Raw genomic sequence first — 18,785 nt, forward strand, 5'->3', positions numbered from 1 at the left:
ATTCCACAGCACGATGAGTTAGAGGTTATTGAAGACACGCAGGAGCACTGGTGGAAAATGAAGAACATTCAGACTGGGTAAGTTCTGGTGAACGAATAGTTGCCCTTAGAATAGGTAACATTTTGAGTATACTTTACTTCTTCATGCCCCAGGTGCCTCCTTCTTCATAGCTATTGGCATATATGTGAATTCTCTGCATTCAAACAGAGAAAATTATAGTTTTAATATCTGCCACTGAATATGATTTGCAGACATGAGGGATTTGCACCAAGCAACTACGTCAGGGAACGAGGGACCACGAGTTTGCAACAGTATGAGTGAGTATATGAGATGGCTCTTTATCTAAGTAGGCAACTTCAGTCCTTATCAAATATTTAATTCCTCAAAATGTATTAGTACTTGTAAATATATATTCAGTTTACTAGAGTATGATACTAAAGTGAATACAGTAGGAGTATCCTTACACTATCATAGGTCTATAGAAATTTATCAAGAAAGCTATTATGGTATTTTCTCATCATAATTGATTATCCAGAGAATAAATAGTCTTATCACTTAATTTCCAGGAACTTCAAAATTATGTAAGTTTCTTTTTTCATTATTATTTTGTTCTGAATGCTTGAGCATACTTGGATTTTCTTTGCCAGCACTGTGCTACAGACGATTGAAGTGATATCCTGTATTGTCCAGGTTTAGGTAGTAATTTTCCATTTATGTCTGGCATTTAGTAGTCAGTGTGAAAACTATTCTTAGGTCTACAAGAATTTTTTTTTCTTAATTAGTAACTAGGTTTGCATAACTAAAGTACAAAAGTAAAGTTTCTTGAGTACTGGTTGTAAAACTATATCCAAATTTAAATTTTCCATTGGTTTTGTTTGCAGGTGGTATTTAGGTGATGCAACAAGGCAACGGGCTGAAGTGTTGTTGCTGCAGCAAGAGCGGGAGGGTTGCTTTGTTGTCAGAAACTCAACAACTAACTCTGGGATTTATACTTTGTCTGTCTTTTCTAAACAGTGAGTTGAAGTACATTGTGTTGGGGAGGGGATTTTGTTTTGTTTCTCCTGCATATATATATATATATATATATATATATATATATATATATATATATATATATATATATATAGTTTTTAGTTTGAGTTAAACACTGAACATAAAAAGTACTTTCCTACATTGTTTCTGTTCTGAATCTTTCCCATAATCAAATTTTTAGGAGTCTTCATAAACAAGAAACTTGAATTCAAAGAGCACATTGATAAGATAATACAGTTGAACCATATAATGATTGGAATGCTGATAACACAAGTGATAAAAATCTGATGAAATGTTTGTAGTATATATGAAAAGCAAATGTAAATACTTCTACGTTGTAACATAACCAGCTAATCAAGTTGTGATAAAAAAGCTAGAAAGATTTCAGAATCTGTACAAGTAAAATTTTGAGGTGGTGGGACATTAGAACTACTGTGAAAAGATGAATAGGTTGCATGTGTACAGTCTTGGAAGAAGAACAGAGAAAGATTTATGCTTATTTATGTAGCAGCAAATAGAAAGACATACAGTAACAGGATATGTAATCATTTGTGGCCATGCTGCATGCATGGGGCTCTGACTTTGTGAGTTGTCAACATATATGGTCTAGGGAGAGTAAAGGTTATGTCACAGCCTGCATTGTCAACCAGCTTTTAAAAGGGTTAATGATATTACAGCAAACACCTTGAAATGAGGTTTTCAGCAAGAGTAATATACATGCCAACACAGCAGTATTTTGTAAAAGAATAAGCCAAATGATAAATGGATTAATACCAAAAAAGAATGATACTGTTGTGTTAAATGGATTGAACACAAGAGAATGAAAAAAAGAAAATATTAGCTAATTAGCAAAGAGATGAAAAAGAGCTTGATGAAAAATAAGAGACACTAACAAAAAATAACGGAATCACATGAGAAAACAGAAAATGAACAAGGAAAAAGTACTACATAATGCTAAAAGGGATACAAAAGTTTTATTCTCATAAATGAACAAAACAAAGGAAAAACTGAGATTGAACCTTTTGAACTGGGAGGAAGATATAGAAGTGACTTCCAAAAAATATGTAAGGGTTAACTCAGGTAAAAGACAACTCAGAACCATGACCAGACAAAATTCCAGCAGCATTTCTTCATAAGACTTCGATTACAGTAGCAAAGCTGATGATATTAATGCATAAGCAAAGCCTAAATAAAAGATATTCTTAAAATGCCACATGAATAGTCAAGTTGATGCCAAAAAGCCACTGACCAGTTTGCTCGATATCACATGATAAAAAGTTCATTCTCCTCTCTTTTGCCTTTCCTACCTCTCTCTCTGTCTCTTTGCTTGTTTATCACTAGTTTCCCATTGTTTCATAGTAAAGAAATCCTTATAATTATTCTCAAGCTTATTTGTTAAATTTGTTTTTTAGTTGTTTCATGGGGTTATGATCATATTAGTCTTATTATTTCTCCCAGTTTTCTGATCTACGATTTTGTTTTTTTGCCCTCATTTTTTTCACTGTTTAGCTACTAACAATGTCTAATGCCCCCACTGTCTCCCCAGGTCTCACCCTCAAGTGAAACACTACCACATCAAAAAAGACCAAGAGGGAAACTACTATCTTTCACATCACATCAAGTGCCAGACCATTCCCGACCTGATTTACAGACATCAACTCAATCCTGGAGGACTTTGTGCCAGACTGAGACCACCAGTACAAGGCAGACAAGCACCCACAACTGCAGGTCTTAGTCATGGTATGTTGCAGAAGAGATTGAATTATTTAGCGTCCAGTTTTGTGATTACTGTAATGTTTAACTGTGTTGATGTACTTTATTAGAAAGAGAAGTTGATAGAGGTAGCCCAGCTAAAGATTTATATACCTTGCCAGATTTGAAAGCAAAAAGTGCAAAATATTACTTTACTTCCTTGGTGAGTGGAAAGTGTTATTGATCATAATTTCTCTCTCAGGAAAGCCTTGGTTTTCACATGTAGTCCATGTATTTCTGCCTTTCCGTTTTTGGTTCTTTGAAAATTTGCTACTACGGTATAGCTGCTGAAGAGTGCAGGGAGAATTAATTACTGGCTTAGAGTACCTTTGTTTGGTAACAGTTATATCTTTTTTTAAATACATAATCACCGTGTCCCACATCAGCGAGGTAGTGCTAGAAACAAACGAAGAAATTACCTCAATTACTTGCACCCTTACATTATCTGTCATGTATAATACACTGAAACCAGAGCCCCTTATTCACAAACAGACCCCACAGACCTCTCTGTAATTTCTGCATGACTGCTACATATGGTTTAGATCTGCAATCAAAACTCATCACACCATACATTGTCCTCATACATTTTATTTCCAACACATCCACCCTCTTTACAATTTTGCATAAGGCCCGTGCCTTACATCCATGCAGCATTGACTAAACTACTGTATCATCAAATGTACCCATCTTTGCCCTTAGAGACAGTAAACTCTCCAGACACTCCACAGTGTGCCTAGGGCCCTTGCCCCCTCACTTCTTTATGACTCATCCACTCCCAGGTATCTAGAACACTCCACTTCCTCCTAGTTATCTCCATTCAAACACATTCCAAATAATCTATCCCCTCCACCGCTGGACTTAATATCCTTGCTCTTACTCATGTTTAATTTCAACTTTCTCCTTTTACACACTCCCAAACTCAGTCACTTTGCCTCTTGGTTCCCTCTGCCTCAAACAAACTGCTTCCTTACTCCTCTAACCAAAATCCTTGCATTCACCTCCTTCACCACCTCATCCATAAATGAATTGAACAGCCATAGTTACATCATACACTCCTGAATAAAACTCACCCTCACCTGAAACCACTAACCCTCCCCTATTCCTACATGCGTGACTCACGATAGAATCTCACCATTGCTTTGAGCAGCTTTCCTTCCACACCGTGTATTCATGACATCCTCCATAGAGCATCTCTATCAACCCTGCCAAACACTTTCTGAAGGTCTATAGATGTCACATACAGGTCCTTCTGTCTCTGAGCATTTCATGTGCACATTTCCCAAAGCAAACACTTGTTCACTTATCCTCTGCCATTCCTAAAGCCACAGTGTTCCTCTCATATTTGAAGTTCTCTGCATGTAACCACCCTTTCAATCACCACTCCCCTGTAAAACATGCACAACAAACTTTTGAATAAAAATGTGATCAGGACACAGGCATTAACTACATGTTGGAAAAGTATATTTTAAGTGATCAGGGGTATCGTGTGAATTATTTGAAAATTCTCTCTGTAGTAACAAATGATCTTATTTTTCAGACAAATGGGAAATTGACCCAAGTGAATTAAACTTACTGGAGGAGCTAGGATCAGGTCAGTTTGGAGTGGTGCGACATGGTAAACTTCGGTGCCTTGATGTAGCAGTAAAGATGATGAAGGAAGGAACAATGAGTGAAGATGAGTTCATTGAAGAGGCTAAAGTCATGACGTAAGTCAGGGTGCTTCAGGGTATGCTGCTCTACTAATCATTTATTATTACAAGGACTGAAAAATAATGGGATCTTAATGAATACAAACTAAATGATATGTAAATGAAAATACAGTTTACTTTATCTCTCATGCCATCATGAAACTGGTTGTAGAAGAAATTAGTACTTCACTATTTCTTATTTACCTTTGTTACATTCTTAATCTCTCATTTGAATTGAAAGCCTAATTATTAGTATGTAAATTGGTACCTGCTTTCAGTGGTCAAATAAGGATGGGTTGTCTTTTTAAAAAAGTTTGAGTGATGTTCTTCCTAGCTCATGATTGAACCTTAGGCTTTTTATTTGCACTTAGGTGTTACAATAACACAAATAGCTTTACATAAGTTGAGTCTTGATTTTTTTTACCTGTTTAATGTTCATCATTCTCTTCCACCCATTTTGATATAGTATTTCTGACTATTTTTTTCCATTGCAGACAATTAAAGCACACGAACTTGGTTCAGTTGTACGGTGTATGTAGCAGACATCGCCCCATCTATATAGTCACAGAATACCTTCGGTATGGCTCATTGTTACAGTATCTTCGAAGTAATGAAAGAAGCCTGTTGAACAACATTGACATTCTTTCAGACATGTGCTTGCAGGTAAGTCACAAAAATATTGACCATTTAACTCCTGCCTAATGTTTCTACCTACTACTTGTACCTAAAGCTTCTACATAATCTATTGTTATGAAGAATGAGTTGTGTGGGTTAAGTATACTTCTACTTATGTGATGACTTCAATTTTTCCTAAAGCAGACAGTTAAATTCAATGCAACTGCATTTGGGAAAATAGTTTTTCACTGTTTTTTATAAATTATGTCAGTTAATATCAGCCCAAAATAAATGATTACATAGGAGTACACTAGATATACAAGCTTTCTATAGCAAACAGAATATCTGTGTAATAGGACTGTATTTTGAACACCTTTACAAAGTTATGGTTTTTGCTTTATAGGTGTGTGCTGGTATGGCCTATCTAGAAAACCATAAATTTATTCACCGGGACTTAGCAGCAAGAAATTGCCTTGTAGGAGCTCAAAATGTGATTAAAGTTGGAGATTTTGGTCTAGCTCGGTAAGTAGAATGACTTCACTAATTATACATCATAAGATATTTGAGATGTATTATTGTTGTAATCTACAATACTTTTTGAAACTCTAATTTAGTTTTTCCATTTAGGGTTCCCATTTAGTTTGTGTGAACAACAGATTACTTACAGTAATATTGTTCTTTTACATAACATGGTGAAATGTCTAACCTTGATCATACCCTAAGGAGAAACACTTTGTTGACATGACTTAGCTGCTGGATTAACTCTTTTCTTTTTAGAAAGACTGAGTAATACCTGTTTTATATTCTTAATATTTCACAAATTTATTAAGTTACTGGCTGTGTGTTAGCTTCTTTTCAAATGTGCCCATTTCTCATACGAGTACATCAGTGTAAGTTTTGCCATTCAGTGTTAACCCTTGTTCCCTCCACATCTGACACATGTATCCTCTTTGTCAATCTTTCCTCACTCATTCTCTTTATATGTCCAAACCATTTCAAAACACCTTCTGCTCTCTCAACTACACTCTTTTTATTTCCACATATCTCTCTTACCCTTTGAAACATATCATTTCCAACACATCCACCCTCCTCCATACAACCCTACCTATAGCCTGTGTCTCACAACCATATACTATTGTACTACTATTCCTTCAAACATACCCATTTTTGCTCTCTAAGATCACGTTTTCTCCTTCCACACATTCTTCATCGCTGCCAGAGCCTTTGCCCCTTCCCCCACCCAGTGACTCACTTCCACTTACATAGTTCCATTCGCTGCTACGTCCACTCCCAGATATCTAAAACACTTTACTTCCTCCCCTTCAGTAAAAACTGGAGGGGAGGATTTCCAATTCCCCACTCCCATCCCTTTTAATCACCTTCTACGACACATTATCTCTGGGTATAGGAAAGAAAAGATACTGCCCACATATTCCTTGCATGTGAAAGGTGACTAAAAGGGGGTGGGATTGTGGGGCTGGAAATTTTTCCCTCCAGTTTTACTTACCAGAAGAAGGAGCAGAGAAAGGGGCCAAGTGAGGATTTTTCCTCTCGAAGGTTCAGTCATCTGTTCTTGATGCTACTTTGCTAATGTGGGAAATCACAGATATATATAAAAAAGAAAAAAAGAATATATATATTTATATATATATATTTTATCCCTGGAGATAGGGGAGAAAGAATACCTCCCACATATTCCCTGCGTGTCGTAGAAGGCGACTAAAAGGGGAGGGAGCTGAGGGCTGGAAATCCTCCCCTCTCGTTTTTTTTTAATTTTCCAAAAGAAGGAACAGAGAAGGGGGCCAGGTGAGGATATTCCCTCAAAGGCCCAGTCCTCTGTTCTTAATGCTACTTCGCAAACACGGGAAATGGCGAATAGTTTGAAAGAAAAAGAAAAGAAAAGAATATATATTTCTCCCTCTACCCCTTTGTCTTTTATAACTGTTTGCTGTTTTTTTGCTTTAATGAGGTAGTGTCAGGATCAGACAAAGAAAAGGCCTTATTCACTTCTGTCTTTTTGAGGCTCTTGCACTCAAGGAGCTGGCCAAAAGAAGGAAAAGATGAGGAAACCTAGCAAGGATTTTCTTCCTCTAAGGCTTAATCACCTGTTTTTAATTTAACTTACTCACATGAGCAATAGAAAACAAGTATGAAAGAAAAGAAGTACATTGCATATATGTTTATTATTGCTATTAATTATGACCTTTTGCAGGTATGTTGTGGATGATGAATACACAGGTTCTGGGGGTGCCAAGTTTCCGATCAAATGGGCAGCTCCTGAAGTACTAAACTTCATGAGATTTTCCTCAAAATCAGATGTGTGGGCATTTGGCGTGTTAATGTGGGAGGTGTTTACCTGTGGAAAGATGCCATATGGAAGGATGAAGAATGCAGAGGTAGTCGAAATGGTACAGAATGGACGAGTGTTGGAACAACCAAGGTTTTGCCCAGATTATGTATATACTGTAAGTAGCTATATAACCTTGTGTTGCTCTTATTTTTGTGTTATAAGTAGATAGTATTATCTAATTTTGATATGGTCTTATGTCTACTTATTTCAGATACACCCTTTCCTGCAGTCCAAAGATAGTGCTAAGTCTTTGAGGAAAAATCTGCACTTAAATGTAAATGCCTGTGGACAAATGTACACATCATATCAAAATACCTTTCCTGTTTTGGTTAAACGGCCTCATATGTTCATATTCAGACTACCAGAATACTTTGTGGTTTACTTTGCTTTGCATCCTGTAGTTCAGCCCAATGAGAGCACGTTTCTCCCATGTGCTACACTGATGTGATTCTTTTTATCAGATACACCCCTTTAATTCTTCTAAATATTCATGCCCTGATACCCTTTTCACTCCATGCTTTGATATCCTTCTTGGTCCACCCCTCCCCTATGCTCACTCCACTTCTAACACAGAATCATCAAGTAAAACCTGCATTGCAGGTGCCAGGAATCATGTGAGTGCTAATGTTCCAGGGCTTTGTTTATACCCCAGCCATTACTTTGATATTCATATGGCTGTTAAGTATTGCCTTGTTCACAGTAGGTGCTTTCTTCAGAGACTACCACTCTCTAGAAGCATTACTGGTGTAAATCCTCAAAATGAATGTAAATGTGTGAATGTTTATGTACATTGTAAACATAAAGTGTTATCATATAGTGAATTTGCATCATAAATCCTACCCTTGTACCTCCCCTTACTGTGCCACCTCTCTACTAAGTGATTTGATATCATTGCTCTACCACAGCCTTCTCAGTTATGTTCACTCTCTTTTTTGTATGTATCCATTATTTTTACATATATTTTTTCATAGTGATGTGTCAGTACTGAAACCCCTCCCCACCACTTTATCACCACCTTTTCTCCACCATCCCATGATTTCCTCCGTCAAGGGATCTACACTTTAGCATTATACCACAGGATATTTTTAGAAATAGAGTTAACAAATTCGTCACTTAAATCTGATAATGATATTACTTGCATTTCTATAGATATGCATTTTAAGGTATTTCTATGTAAGTCTTGGTTCTTTTTTATCTTCTCTTTTAACTGTAACCTCTATGTTTCACAAGGCTTATACCATAACAAACAGCCTGAAATCAACCTATTGGTGTTGCCATTTTCATCCATTTGTATTTCTTTTTTCTTTTTGCAAGTGACATCAATGTAGTCGCTTTATCAAGATTCTTGTAAAGAAAGAATATTCTTATTTCTCCTTTTTCAGATAATGCGACAGTGCTGGATTCCATCAGCTGAAATGCGACCGTCATTCAGTGATATTGCTAGGAGTTTTCCAGATCAATGACTTGAATTAAGCATCTTCCCCCTCACTTCAGCTCATACCTGACATAAAAGGGCCTCATGGAAATGAGATGGAATCAAATGGATAAAGAAAAGATTGTTTACGAATGTTTCTTTGAATTGTACTATTGTAAGAAACACTAATTTTTGCAAATTTTTTGTGAAAATAAAAGAAACTAGTGTGGACTGTCGTAATTAGAGGTAAAAGATTTTATACAAATGAATGTATGTGATAATGGATTGTTTTAAGAAATCTTAAAACGTAACATTTCAAAAGCAACTCTGAAGAATTATTTTTATGCTGTAAATAGTGCCCAAAGTTTCTCAAACACTTTCTATCATCCAGAAAGTCAATCTCATTAAACTTACTGATGTGACAAGTCTTTTCTTTATCATGACAAAGCTGTCAGTTTGAATACCTGACAGCATCAGTGACACTATCATGAGAGAGTATCACAACAAAGTTGCTGCTGTTGTCCTGAAAGAGAAACAGGAAGTTACTACAGGCAGTCTGCTGGGAAATTCAGAGACTGTAAGCATTGTAGTATAGAGAAGGATAGTCAAGAAAAACAAGTGCAAGAAAAATGATTAAGTGGTCAGCAGGATACCAGCTTATACAGGTGTATGTAAAGATAATGTGGCTATATGTCTAAAAGAGATTATAAACATACTGCCCTGCATACTGCTAAAGGTAAGTACAAGAACATTGTTGCAAAATATACTGCAAATAATTTTACTTCACTTGAAAAATTATAATGAAGTGTGAGTAACCCCTGTTGATAAGTTGGAACCATTAAACATTTGTAACAGTTTTACGTACCTTGCTCTACACCAGTAAATGAGTTTGTTTATGTAATATATATATACCATATATAAATAGTCAAATTTTCCATTCTTAAGAATATGCCATGTATTCATATCAATGCTTCCAAAGTTTTAGTACATTGAAGAAAGGCAGGGGTAATTGTTGAACACAGAGTGATGCTGGCTTTGTTTATCAAAGCTCAGTGTAGTTATTATGGGACCAGTGAGTCGTCGCTTAATGTTATGTTGTATCAAGATGGAAGTATTTTCCCATCTAATGAAGGTTAACTAGATAACATTTATCTGGACATCAGTTTCACACTATTTGTTTTTATAAATATCTCCACCAGCAACGCACAAGATATATTAACGAGCCCAATCACTGTACATGGCTGTAAAATAGTTGGGGAATCATGTTTTCTGCATGATGTTATCTGGTTGATTTTTATACTTGACATTTGTAAGAGCCAATATGAATCACCTAATATTGCTTGGTTCTCAGTTAAATCATTTGTGTTAATTAGGTAGTAAAGTGTTACATTCTTAGTGGTGACTTACAATCTCAGTTTGTAGTACAAGCCACCATTAAGTAGTACAGTTTCATTGCATTGTGAACCTCAAGTAATGGCAAGCTAATTTATTTGTCCATCCTTTTGCCACATCTAGGGTCAAACAAACTTCCCTAGAAATTTTAATGTATCATAATTTTTGTATGTACCATACTCATTCACTGAATATCATTCAATCTTTTTCAAGTATTTTGCATTTTTATATTGGTATTTATGGTGACAGTTTTAAGTGTAGCCGACATGCATATGTTATGCTTGTCTAATAATGTTGTACTTATAAACATTAAAAATCAAAATGACTGTTTATAACATATGGTGTACCCACCATCTCCCTGCTAGGTAGTGTGTGTCTGACAGAATGGAATACTCAAGCATTTTGGTCACTTTCTTACTATAATATGCTGAGCCCTTTTATGATAAACTCTCTGAAGAATTATAAGAAGCAGACTGCATTTTATAAGATGCAAAACTTGTAGTACGAATCTGCTTCAAGCATCTGTACTGTTGTAATGTGGCCCCCTAAAAAGTATTTTCTTTTTCATTATGTCTGTTTAATTTTAGGAAGAGTAAGACATCCAAAGTGACTAATGATCATTATATTAATGATTCCTGCACTATGTGTATAAACTGATATTAAACTGCGACCAAGACCAAAGGAATATCAGTTTGTAGTATTGGTTATTTAGTTTTATTGGATTATGTAATTCTGTAAACATATACAAGTGTGCATGTTAGATAACTCAATCCTTTCTCGTTTATTTCATTTTCTAAATGCCCAAACTTGGAAGCATGCCTTTCTTCAGGCCACCCATAAGAAAGGATAGTTCTGTCACAATTAGTCTCATTTCTTCTATCTCTAGAGGCTTCAAAACTCTCACGTTTTTAAATATTAACATCTTCACCTATATCTCTAACACCTATTCCCACCGGGAGCTCACTCGAGGATGTGGCCTCAGGAAAAGACTCTCTATAACTGTTGAACTCTAGAGCAGCTTCTTATCCTTCGTTACCTCACCCTTAATAGGCCACTGGACGAGGGCAACTCTAGCACAGTGTTTCCAGAGGCTCCTACCTAATGTTCCTTTCAACTACTACCTAATGTGTCTTCCAAATGAATTAATATCTCATTGCCTTGTTTCAAAAACCACTGTAGCTATTGCACTTTCAGGCTTATCTCATATTTTCTCTCCTATGTGACCCATGTTTGTTTCTCATGTCTATAGGATTTTAGTGAAATTGTATCAGCATTTGATATCTGTAGACCATCTGATAAGGTGTTAAATATGTCTTTGCTTTGTTAAGTAAACTTACCTCTTTGGGCTTTTCTGCTCCTCTTTGTTTTTCTGCATATTTTTCTTACAGTTGCTGATGGAATACTTTGTCCCTATTAAAATCAATAATGGTGTCCCACAGGGTTCTGTTATTGCCTATCCTCTTTCCTCTCGCACTGTAGATGATCTCCATTTTCCAGTCTTTGACCGTATTCAACCTAATGTTGATGATTCCACTTTGTGTGCTTCAACTCTTTTTTTTATTCTCCTCCCTCCAATACTCACTCTTTTCTTTCACACTGAATATATTTTCTCTCTCAATTTGGACCTGTGCAGCATTTTAGAATGAAGAAGCAGTAACCTGGTGAAATTCAACAGTTTGAAAATTCAATTTTCTACCTAATCTCTTTCTAAATCTCACTCATTTCTGAGTTACATTTTGAAACACAACAGGCCTACTGAAAATTGACTTCACTCATTCTAGATTCAAACATCAATTGCCGTAAGGCACCACCATCTTTAGTTCATTTCAGACCCTTTGACTTTTGACTTATTGTTGAAAATTAATTTCTGTTTAGCAATTCTCGTAGTATCTTGATATGACAAAGGTCCAGGAGCATATTGTCACTAAATATGAAATATGCAGAAAAACATGTAGTGTAGTGTTGATGGAAGAAAGTGATGATATGTCTATACAATGAAACTGGATAGATATTGATTCCCAAGGACCATGTTAATCCTCAGATGATCATCCAGAATGCAGCCACTTTGTGGGCACAAGGATGTAACTAAGTATTCATCTGTTAGTGTTCACAACAGCACAGCCAACAGGAAGAACTTTAAAGAGGTTCAATCTAATTGACATTTTACCTTAAAAGATTTTATGTGTAGATATGCTTCTTTCTATAATGTGTAAGATGGTGAAGGTTAGTGGCTCATCCTAATGACCTGGTTGTAGCAAGAACAGTATGTCTTATGATGTTCATGTAAGGTGCCTTTATTTTAATACATTTGCTTTGCCCATCACACTGAGGTAGCAGTAGAAAAAATTTGCACACATCCATTCACTAGCTATGGTATACTAGGTTACTAAAATCAGAGCCTACCATTGAAAACCAAGCCCCATGGACTATGCCATGGTTTACCTTAACCACGTAATTGTAACACTGTAAATTTCATACAAAGATTTATTAATATCACATCATTTTGCCACATTTATTTGAGGAAGTGCAATGTTAAAGGTTTTGTAAGGAAGAAAAATCTTCATATGGCTTCGTTTCTCTTAGTTATGGCATATTTTATATTGGTACCTTTTACATACAGCTCATTTAGATGATCAGTACGTTTTTGCAAACTGTGCAGTTTCACACTCAACTGTCCTTATTTTCATATATCCTTGAATCCCTCAACCTATTATTTATATTCAGAGTAGATTCACCTGTTGGTAATCCTTTATATCCTTCTCATGTGGTTTTTGATTGTATGAGTAGGAAGCAACTTTTCACAGGTTTGTTTGTTTAGTTTTGTTTAAGTTAGGTGACTGACAGTTTAACGTATTGAAATGAAGAAAGATCCAGGTGTTTATGGAAACTTTTGACTCTGCTCCCACATGCAATGCAGGAAAAAGAATACTATATTTGATATATGTTCAATTGTTTACTTTTGAACGAGCCTCTAGGACAGTACAACACTAACAATCCATAATTGTCCAACAATACATGTTAGTGAAATGTTATATAACTAAAAAAAAAGGAACAGCATTAAAAGTAACTGGCAAAACAGATTATTTTCATATCATTAAGGTACCAATAATATGTTTTACTATAAACATGATTATTAAATGGGACTGCATAAAGTATTTATCCTAACATATTATATGATGAAACTTGTGTAATTGTGTTGACAGTAATATGAAGAAAAGGTTCAGCACATTATGGCACTAAAGTGGCATTGTTACTGTGCAATTTTTATAAAGTACTGTCCTTTTCGAGTCAGCATTTACTGTGGCATTAGCCACCACCAGTCTGCCTTGGTTGTAGCATCTCCAGCATCTCAGTGATACCATTAGTTTAAAATAATTCCCTGTGGCCTCCTGAGTTACACTGAACATGTGATGGTAATGTAAAATGCATATAAGAATTTGGCCACATTAACATATTTTAGTATTAAAAGTAGATGTCTAAGCACAAAGTATCATCAATCAAAAATTTCAGTCATAACTATAATTCACTATCGTCTTTGATATAATTTATGTGAACCTTGATTTTTAGGGGTGGATTGCAATTAATGACAGTTGAAAAAAGAAAAAGCATGCCATTATAGCTATTATTAAAGTAAGATGTAAGGCTTATCCACTCTGTAAACCTCTTTACATTAAGGTGAAGATGAGGTCTGTTCACGATTGAAGGTTCAAAATTTGCCTAACAAATCTACATACTTCATCATCATTCTGATTCAGTTAACTTTCTTTTCATAACACATGGGTGTATTATAGGAGATACTATTGTATATATATGCACTAGTTCAAGTTACAGTGGCAGTCTTTTTTTTATAAACAATGATGAGGTTTTTTCCATGATAGTGCAAATCTTCAGTTAGCACTGTATGAATTTGCAACATTGCCCTAAGGAATTGTTTTTCCAAAATCAATTGTACAATATTAACTGAATTGCTAAACATTTTCCCAACTTTCCCAAGATTGTATTCTACAAAAAGCTGCCCAAACTATGAAACGGCTCAAGCTTCCCCCCAGTTCTCACTGCTGGTGTAACTTGAATAAATCTTAAGCATCTTTATCATTAGAAATAATTAATTTATGTATATCACTAAGAAACATGAAAATTGATTGCATAGTACATAATTCCATTCACAGATAACATTATTTGTTTTCTGATTAGCATGGCATTCCAGGTTTAAATAATGAAGGGATGATCTTCAGCCATGGTGTACTTAGTGAAATGTTTGACCTAATGCATAAGGATGGTAAATGCCAAAAAAGTATTTTTTATACATAGAATTAGGATATTATGGTGATATCATATTCAGTAGATATGTTTAAGTGATTTTTGTAAAAATGTACAGTATATAAATCTTAAATATTGCATTATCTTTTGGCTATCACTATCAAAAATTTACATAATCATCAATAAAAGAGTATATATATACAGTCATATTATTAACCATGTAAGATTCCAGATGGCACCTTAAAAAAGTTGTAAGTTATAAACAGTGTATCAGCAAATTATCCAAGTTTTGTTTGCTATCATTAATGTATAGGCATGTAATAAACATGATGTACCAAGTCCAAGTCTAAACTTGGGCACTTGGTGTCTGCCTTTTACCTTCCTTGATGGGTTATGGAGGAGACCCAAGTTTTACAGTGTAATTCCCATGCATGCACTTTATCCATCCTTATGTAAATGAGAGGAGAGTTATTGACAATAAGTTGATCAACGAACATGCATACATGACTGTTTGGGAATGTACACATCTCTTACACTTGGGTATTTTATATTTAAAGTTTATTTCTCTGCAATCCAGTTCTTGTATCTCCATATATTTTTTTGTTTTATTGGCATGCTCCAAGATAAAAACCCATGAAATTTGCATGACTTTATATGGAATGCCACTGTAAGATGATTATGCTTGAGGATTTATTTTGAACTGTAATGCAAATAAACACAAATCCAGTCAAAATTCTGACTAAATTCATTGGGTGTGACTTATCCCTTCTGTAGGCAAGAGTGGTGAGATACAATAATAACAGGGTACCAGTCTAAGGGGAGATTCGCTTAATTGGTTTGCCTAGGACTTGAGATTTATGTATATACTCCAGGATCCTTATCTATTTCTTCCCTGCTGCGTGATGCTGGAAGATGGAAGTGTGATAAAATATTCCAAAGGAAATACTGATATGCTCTCTGTGCACAATGCCTGTGTTATGCATTACAATACATTTGTGGCTGTTGTATACTGCGATCCTCCTTCATCTTCATAAGGAAACGAAACAAATATTGGAAGTCACAGAACAGGATTACACATTTCTGAAATGTCAAGGATGTTTAGCTATGCATCAATTTGTTTGATACTGTTTATGTAACCTGCCTAACGTAAAATGAAAATTAAGAAAAAAATGAAATGAATTTAATTGTATACTTAGTGTAAGTGAACTAGAAATGTAGAGATGTACTTCATGCTCTTGCACAAGATAAGTCCCCCAGTGCAGATACAATGGTGAAACTTGAGGAATAATTTAAGAAAAAAATCTAGATCATGATAAATCCAGAATATAACACAACCATAAGATACCTAACCCAACACAAACATATAAAACCTAAGAAACTAAACTTAGCATTTCAGAGTATACAATGAACAATCTTACCTGATAGAGGAAAATGCAGCTCTAAAGTATTTTAAAATGACCAACATTCATTTATAATGAATTAGATATAATTATTGTAAAGACATGTGTGATAGTCAAAAGACTGATACATAAGTTATAATTATTACTAATGTACAGTAACCACTTACTTTCCTTATTCCATCCAAAGAATGTATTGAGCTAAGTTGTAATTATCATGGTTCCTACAAATATCTATACACACGTAAAATGAAATAGAAATATTCACAACAGTATACAAGGTAAACAATACCTAGAGCCAGTCATAATTTGCAGAAAAATGGTACTCCAAATTTAATGAAAAAACGACAGGCCAGCAACAGTTGTTACAGCTTTGAAAACTAAAATGATTATTGAACTTCCAACTGAAGATTCACATGAATATTGATGGGTAACTAAATCTTCAGTGTAGTGCCAAGACCCTATTAATTGTGAACACTCAATGATGTTTTTTAATGGAATGGTAGGATTTATTGTGGAGAGTAATTAAAGGTAAAATTCCTTTTTAAGGGGCACCACATATTTCTTTGTAGAACTAATCGAAGTTCGAGGCATTGATATTTCGTGAAAAATTAAACATTATCAACTAAAGTGAGGGAATACTGGACGCAGCAGCTGGCTCTGCAATTAACTGCCCAGGTATTCATCAATCCTTCAGAGTGGGTCTATAATTGGATATATATATATATAATTACACACATATATAAGGGCGGATTTGATAAAATATGAATCTGTTGGGTGTGTTGCAATCCTGGCTTAGCATATCAACAGAGTTGGTAGACCTGATGGTGGACCAGAAGTAAACAAACATATGATCCAGCCTTCTAGGAATTATTGCCATAATTGAAGCAGGTATGAGTTTGTATTGCGGGGAAGGGTGAATGTTGTGTGCAAACATGTCCGGATCACTCTGACATTAGCTGCGAGAATAGACAATAAGCAGGTTTCAGTTTAGGCCTGGCAAACAATGCCTGTGAGGATGAAAATTCTCGTGGGCAGCACTAGGTGGAAGTATAGGATGCATAAGATTTGGGAGGGGACACGAGATGGTAAAAGTCAGGGGAATGTGACGATTATGGAGCAGTTAAGGAACGAACAGCGAGTCTGGCCAGTGATGAGTAGGTTGTGGTTACAGTAAAGGATGGGGAGGTGGGTGGGTAGGATTTGCGAGAACAACTGCAATCAGAGGAATTTAGGAAACTGTAGAAAAAGATTAAGGAAATTACCAGTTATAACGGTTAGCTAGATTTATTGGAAAGTCTCACAACATAACTAACGAATGTGGTTACTTATATTACCCTTAAGTAAACGTGTGGAAGTGCAGCTAGCGGAAGTTCCGGTAGAACTGGTACTTACCCCAAGGCTATGAATGGACCACTTCGAAGGGTAATTCCTTCAAGAGGGTAATAAAGCTTGATGGTGTTTGGCAGCATGAAAGAAAGTATAGTACTAAAGTTTGTTTTGAAAACTTGAAGGATCAATAAATGCTGAGGAAATGATACCTGCAGTTGCGAATATAAAGTTAACATTTGTTACTTAAAAACGATATTTGTAGACGATTACATAAGCAAAAGACTTGATTTCCTTTATCAATATTATTTAGGTTTCATGAAACTTTAGAAGACGACAAACAGAGGACAGAATTATGATGGTTGCAGAGTGGAAGGAGAAAGCTAAGCTAGTTGCTGCGATGGGTTTGGGGTAAGGTTTACTTGGCTTCTGTTGGGGAGGAAGTTATCAAAGAACATGATTATTGATTCAAGTCATATAACCCAAGGATCCCTTTTAAAAGTTTTTTAAAGTTTTAAGTGTATGCTGCAATCAGCAGCAGGGAAATGATGGACTCCTTTGGAATGAGGGGTTCCTCGATGATTCAGTACTCCTTATCTGTTGACGATGATACGACTTTGCGGAAACCACATAAACACAGGCCGAGTAGGTAAGTCTTAGGATAGGTAGATAGATAGATTGCATTCAAGTAAGTACACAATGTTCGTGCATTATTATGTATGTATAAGCATTTGTGTAATAGACTCGTGTTTTTTCGATCACTGAGTATATTCACGTCCTGTGTCAAGTATCTGATATACTTTCTCGTCATAACACATGCAAGTGTTTAGATCAACCTCTTCAACTCCTCTTAATGTAAACTGTGGTGTAATCTCGAATATTTGGTAGATCCGTATCATTGGTGGAGCGTACTTATTGCCAAAGCAAGTAAACTGCTGGGGAAAAAGTAGAAACAGGCAAAACTAAACCCAGCTTTCTTAAAGAGCCTTAGGTAAGAAAATTACTCAGACAGGAGGCGCCAACCCTGCCATAATGTAGACATGTGCAGAGAAGCCTTATGCTGCCAGTCAGGTGCTCGGAGGGAGGCAACTCACACAGTACGGCGGGAGGGTGCATCTGTTACAGTAGGATAGGAGACTGAATATTCAGTTTGGGGTAGGAAAGAGATTCTAGCTCAGATGTTGAGACGGAGGGAGTATGAGGATGACTTTCACGGCGAATGAGAGTGGACTTCTGGCAGAGTTAAAGATCGGTCATATGTCAGTAGTTGGAGTGAGAGAGGTTATCTTTAAGTACCGAGATGGATGGGAGTTAACACGAGATTTTCCATCACTAGAATGGAGAGGACTCCTCCTTCACAATGAGACTGGAGTGGGTGATTCAGCTCTGGTTTGGGAAGATGGCAGGAACTGGGACGGGACATTACGCTGTGGACAAGAACGGAGCATTCCACAGAATCTTCGAGGTGGTCTCAGCTGTACTCTGGAATGAGTTGATCCTAGTGGGGAAGGGTTCTCTGTCACTGTTAGATGGATGTTCTGAGAAGGGAAGGGTTG

The 18,785-nt window shown here is 35.9% G+C and overlaps 1 protein-coding gene and 1 long non-coding RNA gene across 10 annotated transcripts in view; one reads left to right on the top strand and one right to left on the bottom strand.

Moving 5' to 3' along the window:
- The window catches only part of Btk (tyrosine-protein kinase Btk29A), a 433,655-nt gene extending 418,953 nt beyond the window's left edge, over nucleotides 1-14,702 (top strand). For 6 of the 8 annotated variants that reach the window (XM_071668442.1, XM_071668443.1, XM_071668439.1 and 3 more), the window contains 9 exons: nucleotides 10-77; nucleotides 252-317; nucleotides 882-1,013; nucleotides 2,570-2,772; nucleotides 4,322-4,490; nucleotides 4,967-5,135; nucleotides 5,491-5,609; nucleotides 7,300-7,552; nucleotides 8,820-14,702. In XM_071668442.1, the coding sequence (XP_071524543.1) occupies nucleotides 10-77; nucleotides 252-317; nucleotides 882-1,013; nucleotides 2,570-2,772; nucleotides 4,322-4,490; nucleotides 4,967-5,135; nucleotides 5,491-5,609; nucleotides 7,300-7,552; nucleotides 8,820-8,900 (1,260 nt within the window). In that variant the 3' untranslated portion in view covers nucleotides 8,901-14,702. The remainder of the gene's footprint in view (nucleotides 1-9; nucleotides 78-251; nucleotides 318-881; nucleotides 1,014-2,569; nucleotides 2,773-4,321; nucleotides 4,491-4,966; nucleotides 5,136-5,490; nucleotides 5,610-7,299; nucleotides 7,553-8,819) is intronic. The other 2 variants (XM_071668445.1, XM_071668438.1) reach the window with 1 other exon arrangement.
- On the bottom strand, nucleotides 14,594-17,552 carry LOC139752674 (uncharacterized). Of its 2 annotated transcripts, none has more exons than XR_011713560.1 (2): nucleotides 17,296-17,552; nucleotides 14,594-15,583 (listed from the first exon to the last, which is right to left on the bottom strand). It is a non-coding gene; the product is annotated as an uncharacterized lncRNA (long non-coding RNA). The 2 variants fall into 2 exon arrangements; XR_011713559.1 differs by lacking the exon at nucleotides 17,296-17,552 and adding an exon at nucleotides 17,238-17,285.
- Between the last annotated feature and the right edge of the window lie 1,233 nt (nucleotides 17,553-18,785).

The sequence above is a fragment of the Panulirus ornatus genome, chromosome 13, assembly GCF_036320965.1.
Source record: "Panulirus ornatus isolate Po-2019 chromosome 13, ASM3632096v1, whole genome shotgun sequence".
NCBI classification, from domain to species: domain Eukaryota; kingdom Metazoa; phylum Arthropoda; class Malacostraca; order Decapoda; family Palinuridae; genus Panulirus; species Panulirus ornatus.